Source organism: Halyomorpha halys, unplaced genomic scaffold (genome assembly GCF_000696795.3).
Source record: "Halyomorpha halys isolate HHAL.00 unplaced genomic scaffold, Hhal_1.1 Scaffold2871.1, whole genome shotgun sequence".
NCBI classification, from domain to species: domain Eukaryota; kingdom Metazoa; phylum Arthropoda; class Insecta; order Hemiptera; family Pentatomidae; genus Halyomorpha; species Halyomorpha halys.
Window position 1 is genome coordinate 246 of NW_027108344.1, and position 7,227 is coordinate 7,472.

At 32.8% G+C, this 7,227-nt stretch overlaps 1 protein-coding gene across 1 annotated transcript; it reads left to right on the forward strand.

Annotated features, from left to right (window-relative positions):
• Nucleotides 1-200: 200 nt before the first annotated feature.
• On the forward strand, nt 201-6,165 carry LOC106691739 (uncharacterized; the record flags this gene model as incomplete). The annotated part of the gene is given in 2 exon segments (XM_014437598.2): nt 201-281; nt 4,595-6,165. Coding segments are annotated over 2 exon segments (696 nt in total), but the record flags the coding sequence as incomplete, so codon positions are not given.
• Nucleotides 6,166-7,227: the final 1,062 nt, after the last annotated feature.

The window sequence follows — 7,227 nt, forward strand, 5'->3', positions numbered from 1 at the left end:
CCAGAATTGTTCTTCTGAATTAAAGGTTTTCCCATTCGAAAACCCTTCATTTCAGAGGTTATGAAGAAGAGTTTAACGTTATGTTTATCACGCAAAATAGTTGTCAAAAGACTGGATGAATGAGGCTTCGTAAATATAATGAAAACAAAAACTTGCCATAAGCATTTATTATAAGTAATTAGAACATCATTTTATCTTAGGTGAAAAAATGTGGGGACTTGCAGGACGTTCAGAGTAATTCATCTGCTCAATCCAGAAGTAATGATCCATTCAATATAGAGGTAAGTAAACGATTTTATAATTAATGTATTATTACATGACTCAATTCTGAATATGGTTGATTAATTTTCTTGAAAAAAAAACCATATACTTTTATTGTATATTATCAATTTTAATTTTATATAATGACATAAGGTAATCTGATGCCGGTTCGAATCCGGCCTGGGACGTCGACTTTTTTCATTGCGTTGCGGTCCCACAAAATGAAGAACTTTGACCCCCAACCATGGTTAGGGAGTATAGGACTCCAATGGGAGTCTTAGCAGACAAAAAAAAAAAAAAAAAAAAAATAGTAATCCAATGAATAAGTTATATTTGACTCTTCAAGGCTTGTAGTAGTACAGATATATATATTCCAATTTAAATATTACTCTACTAATCATCTTAAAGCGATCGTAATTACATAATTGTATCAAGGTTAATCTTTCAGAGAGAAAAAAATAAATATGAGAAAAGAAGGAGGGGGTGATTTAGTGAAACTCCTTTGGATTTATTCCGTTCTTGAATGATACCCGGGCATAAGTTTCATCCCTAAGTCTTCATAAATCTCTTACCTGCTCTATCTTAAGCCACCACAAGATAAACTTACCCAGCGAGTTTTTTTTACTATCATTTTGCCAACTTATTCGTATTAGTTTATTTCAAATCGCTCCTTTATCGTAAATTTCATGTAAGTATCCGTTAAACATAACTAATACCTAGAGTGGAAACGTTGACTACCTACGTTATAACAACGATGCAGGTGGTAAGATAGTGCCATTTTAGATTAACTTTATTTACTTAAATTCATTTTAGAATAAATTCACTATCTTTATCATATAAGGAGGTACTAAAAAAAAATCAGCGATTGTTCACTAGAAAATACAATGCATTTTTTTTTTTTTATATTTCCCCGAATTGATTATAAAAAAAAGAAAACCAAGGATTAATACAAATGATGATGCAGGATTTCCTGTGAGTCTGAAACAAAAGTTCCCGTCCTTGGGAAATGTTTTATGATTATACCATGCATATTTTTTTCTTATGATTATACCATGTATGTGTAATGTATATATGTCCGATTACGGATTGATAAGTATGCTGTGTGAGATAGCAACCTAATGTATTTAGGCAGCATAGATAAATAAATAAAGTATTCCTCTCTCTCTCAAAATCAAGTTTCTCAAAGAAATTACAATGTGATCTCGATAATCTGAACTAATGGCTGCATGTGGGGATGTTCGGATTACTAAAAAGTTTGGATAACAGAAATTATTAGGAAAAATGGTGTAAAAAAAATCAACGATATGAATGTACATACCTTTTTTATTTATTTATTTTTTTTTTACATATGCTATTTGAAATTTGACAGTTTGAAGTTATAAAAAAATTAATGTTTTCTAATAAAAAAATCGATTATTTTTTTTCCACAAATTATTTAAAATTTCATAGTTTGAAGTTTTAAAAAATTAATCATCTTTAAAGAAGTCAGTTATTTTTTTTTTCGGAAACTTCTTCTCTCGGACGTTGTAAGTGAAGGACTTGCCCCCACGGTATATCATATTCTGTTGCCCACATCAGACATTGAAATGAGACACAGCTTCTTCATGCTTTGTTATGGTTGGTTCCTCAACTTGTCTTTCACCTTTATCTTCTTTATTGGTAGAGATTTTTGTAACACTCTATATGATTTCCTCATTAGTTTTAAATGTGAACTCATTCTCATCTCGACCTTCAACCCATTTATCAAAATCTGTATCATTCACTGATCTATTTTTTTTTAATTAACTTTTTTGTACGCTAGCACGGATTACTGGAGTGTTTGTACTACTGAGATTAACCTTTACTTGTATGAAGGATGTTTTCTTCAAATCCCGACCAAGATTCCCAATTCTTCCCTGTGTCTATACTAGGGGTATTCATGATGCTGTGTTAAATGTAAAATGTTTTACCATGTTAAATGTTATAATGATTGTTATGAGGATTGTGAGCAGCCCTATTTGAAGTCATGTTAAACGTTAAATGCATAAGAGCCCCTAGCGGATTTTCTAAGCAACTTGTTTGATAAGCCTTAATGTTTATAACCTTTCCTTCCAGAGCCTCATGTTATTCTTTACTTCGAATTTGATTTAAGTTTCAGTTTTGATTTAAGCAATTTATTACAACACGCCTAGAGTGAGTGAAAAGTGGAATTTCTGTGAAAGTTTAGCTTATGAGTGTGTTATTGATATTTAAACTTGTGAGGAAGAGAATGAAGATGAGCTAATTGACAACTATATTGAAAGTTTTTGAGTTTAGGTTGTTACTAATTTTCAATATTTCATTGTGTGTGCATCTTTGAATAAAATTATTATGTTCTAAGAAAAATGATATCTAATAAAAGTTCTTATTATATCTATAACCCACTTTTTTAGTATTTATTGTATTAATGAAACCATTATCCTCCCATCTTCAAACCTTATGTATTGTTTAAGAATAAAATCACTTATTTTCAGTAATTTCTTTGAAAAATTGAAAACAAGCGTATATAGCATGTTACATGTCAGGTAAAATTTAATTTAAATAGCTACAAAATGTCACTCCTCCCATGTTTCTACCTTAATCATGAGTGGGGCTATTTGTATTTTAAAAACTAGCCATTAACAATTCAGAAAACTATAGAGCTATAATTTCAAAACTGGCGAACATAATTTAATAAAACTTGGATGTTCCTCTTAGGTGCCAGGAAGCTTTATGGAAACTACTTTGTTGTCAAATTTTAGATTATTAGATAATGAGGTAAAAATGAAATCAATAAGTTCAATTATTTTGTCAATCTGACTTCTTTAAAAGCTCTAGTTTTAATTTTTTTAATTCAATTTCTTTTGTATTTTGATTTTACGAAGCTTCAGCTCCTCCGCAATCCTTTCCATTTCAAATTCAAATCGCCCCCTATCCAAAACAAGGCGATCTGATAATACCTCTTCTGTTTTTTTTCTCCGCTGTATTATTAAAGTTATCCATTGTGATTTAATACCAGAGGTATGAAATAATAACTAGCACAAACACGAAAGAACTAACCTAACACAACAAACAAAAATGGTGGCGAGCGCAACTGGTCTATTGTGTGACGTCATTCTCCATTTAACAGACCAAGTAACAGACTTCCAGCCATGTTACATGTTATTTCGTTTTACCACGGCAAAAGAAGGCAATTTTTTTTCCATTTAACACGCTTTAACATGTTAAACTAAAGATCATGAATACCCCTACTATAAGTAAGAACTAAATTTAATACAGAATTCCACTCCTACTGTTTGTATCTTAGCGGTCTCCTGAGATCTGCTACCAATGCAATCTTTTCTATTACATTGGTTGCTATTACAATCCCTGTTGAGTCCTACATTTTTAAAAGATGGAATTCTTGGAAAGTATATGTATATGATAAGATACTGATAATAATATTATAATTATTTGTTTTGATGGTACCCTTAAAACAAATTGTGTGACCCGGTACAATTTTTTTTTTTAAATATTTATTTATTACTATTTCCAACTGTACATTATAATACATTTAATAAATCCGATCTCAGTTAAATTGGAGTGGTTAAACCAGCGATATCATAAGACTCATAACACCTGACCAAAAAAAACAGACTTTTTTAAAAAAAGATTACATTTTTTAAAGTTTAAACTGTCGAATTAAGAAAAAAATTAAAGAAATAACAATATTTACAATGTTATTTATTGTTGGTTTTTTACACCTTTTAATCTTCTTTTTTTCTTCTACATTATTAAAATTATATATTAGGGCCGATTCATTAGCAACTTCCGTTTTTTTATCAGACATTTATTTTAATCTCTTTAAATTCACCACTACTATCTATACCTTCCTCCCTTCTTCCTGGCAATTTATTAATTCCTTCCCAATAAATTGTTCTTGGTTTGTGCTAGAAAAAGTTTTCGACAGCCTTCTGTTTAAAATTGTTGTTCTGAATTAAAGATTCTCCCATTCAAAGACCTTAGAATTTAGAAGTAATGATTACAAAAAGATTAATTTTTTAAAGTTTAAACTGTCGAATCAAGAAAAAAATTAAATAAATAAAAGTATTTACGTACATTGTTGGTTTCTTACACTTTTTTTCGAAATACTTTTCGAAATAATTCAAACTTGTCATTAATGCGAACACTTCCCCGCCAAAATTAGTTTGGATTACTGAGACCACACTCTATATTTATTTAAAAAATTTTAGTTGTTTCTGTTTCTTTGTTCAGTGATGTAAACTTCTAGGAACATAGAGCTATAAAGTTTAATTTTTCATAGTATTCAGTTAACATTATGTTTTTGTGCTTACAGAGAGGAATGAATGGCTTGAGAAATTCATTTCGCAGATTGGGGAACACGAATTTGATGAAGTGGTTTGAGAAAAAGAGTCCTGCAAAAACTGAAAGTGTAGAAGACGAAGAATTTGTTATAGTAGCCAATGAAGTTTACGAAGAAGCGATAACAACTTTTCATCCTGTTTCAAATCACTCTCAGCACAACGAAAAAGTATTACTCAGCTCTGAAAGCTTTCGAGACAATCCAGTAGTACTGCATATCCAGGAAAATGTAACGGGAACCATTACGCCAAATACCCTTCGAGATGAAAGTTCACTAATGATCAATGTGGATGATAGCAATGGACGTACCCTACTTCACCGCCTAGCTCAGTACGGAAGGACGCAAGATTTACGTCGGCTTCTTCTCGAGAAGTTGGACCCAGACGTGACAGACCATTCGGGAAAAACAGCACTTTATTATGCGTTGGAAAACGATCACGTTTCGTCAGTGGAACTTCTCTTGGAGTTTGGGGCGAGTGTCAATGTGAGGACACACGACGGAGAGACTCCACTAAGATATGCTGGCTTGGGAAGCGGAGTTATGTCCAGATCTTGGCAACTAATCCTGGACCGTGGAGGAACCATGTAGGAATAACAACTTGGACTAAGAAGAACCTCATTGTCTGTTCCAATACCATCGAAGTCTTCACCATACTCATGCAAGTACTAATAGAGGGAAGACTCTAAACGATGTTTCAACAAAGGAAGAAATAGAATTTAATCCCTGTAAAGACCGTCGTAAACCCATGACCTCTTGCCCTAGAGTATCCTTTAATAATAACCCACTTCTTCCTGTCGAACAGATCCATTACTTAGGACTAAATCTCGACAAACGACTGACATGGAATCCTCATACAAGACTGAAAAGATAAGAAACTGCTCGTCGATTCCGATTATTACAACAGTTACTAGACAAACGGTCTAAATTGCCAATCCATTACAAAAGACTGATCTACATGACTATTATAAGGCCTATCTGGACATACAGAGTTGAGCTTTGGGGCTCCACTAAACCATCGAATTCCTCCCGAATTCAATCCTTACAGTCCCAAATCCTTCGTAAAATCCTTAATGCTCCTTACTTTGTCTCAAATCAAGTCATCCATCAGGTTCTCAATGTTCCATATGTTGCCGATTTGGCCAGAACCAGATACCATTCCTTCCATGATAAACTTCTCAAACACCCAAATCCACTTATTTCTAACCTGGCTTCTTCTTCATTACTTAATAATCCTCCTGGCGTCTGAAAAGAAGATGGCTTCCAGATCTTCTCCTCTAGAAATGTTAATGGAGTTCTGTCAGTGGGTAGATTCTCCACATGTTTGTATCATGTCACTATGTCACCTACAGCAAATTTACTTGTTGTATATATATGTATACAGTTGCAAATAACAGTAAATAAATTGTTTTTAAAAAAAATGAATTAAGATCTTCACATGACTAAGGCAATATTTATATTAATTAATCAGGTTATTCAAAGATTATCTGTACCACATTCTCACATTGTGTGCTTTTCAATACACCCATACAGTGAAAAATGAGAAATTAATTTTTTATTTTTACTTCCATTTACCTGTATAAGAAATATATAGTAAGGGGATATACTATGGTCGTGAAAAATTTCGAAATTCGCGCGCGCATGTGTCACACAACTCGAAATTACACTTTTAATGTGGGTATATACCATCAACTTTTTGGATAAAATCGCCTGACCAGAAATGCCATAGTAACATTTAAACTCCCCACGCCTGAGAGGTAAAGTAGAGCCCTTCGCGATTCCAGCGCAACTCTCCCATTGCGTCACTCGTAGGAGTGAGTAAACTGAGGAGTGGTGGAGGAGACTGAGTAAGTGCAACCAAGCCACAAAAACTCAACATGAGCCTTAATTCCAAATGTCGATTTTATTTATATAATATTTTGCAATAAGTCTCTTGCCCACTGACGTTACAACCTTCTAGATGGATTGTTGGGATGGATGGAACTGGATAAGGTTTTAACCTAAGGATTATAAGTAATTTCGAGAACTTAGTTGGTATGATATCAAAGACAAAAGGGATGAAAAGGTAATGGTGTAGTGTTCTATTGGCAACCTAATAGGGTTAATTTACTTTGCCTAGAATTAATAAGTACAGGAATAAACTGCAGACAAGTGTATGCAAAACACCCTAGCACAACTTAATTTATTCACATTGTTCACGAACTGGCTGTAATCACAATGCCGAAAATTAGAAACACACATTACAAGACAGGAGGAAAATTTTTCGTAAGCACCAATTTCGGCGTCAAGCTTTGCCCGCTATTGAGGGATTTTCCAATCTTATTCCTTTAAGGATTCTCTTATGATTCGCCCATATCCTCCGCGAATTTTGAAATGTTAGCAATTTCGAGAACGTTTGTAACGGTATTTACTTGATCTATTATTTCTTTTTTATATTTTAGTCCTATAATTAATTAATTTTAATTAATGTAAATGGTATAGTATAAATTAATTTATCACCACTATTAATTATTGTGCTTAGTTGACACAGTAAAAATATCTGTGTTAATTTTTTTACTTCGGAACTCTATCTTCCATTGTCCTAGTACAAGAGCCTAAGAGGAGAAAAA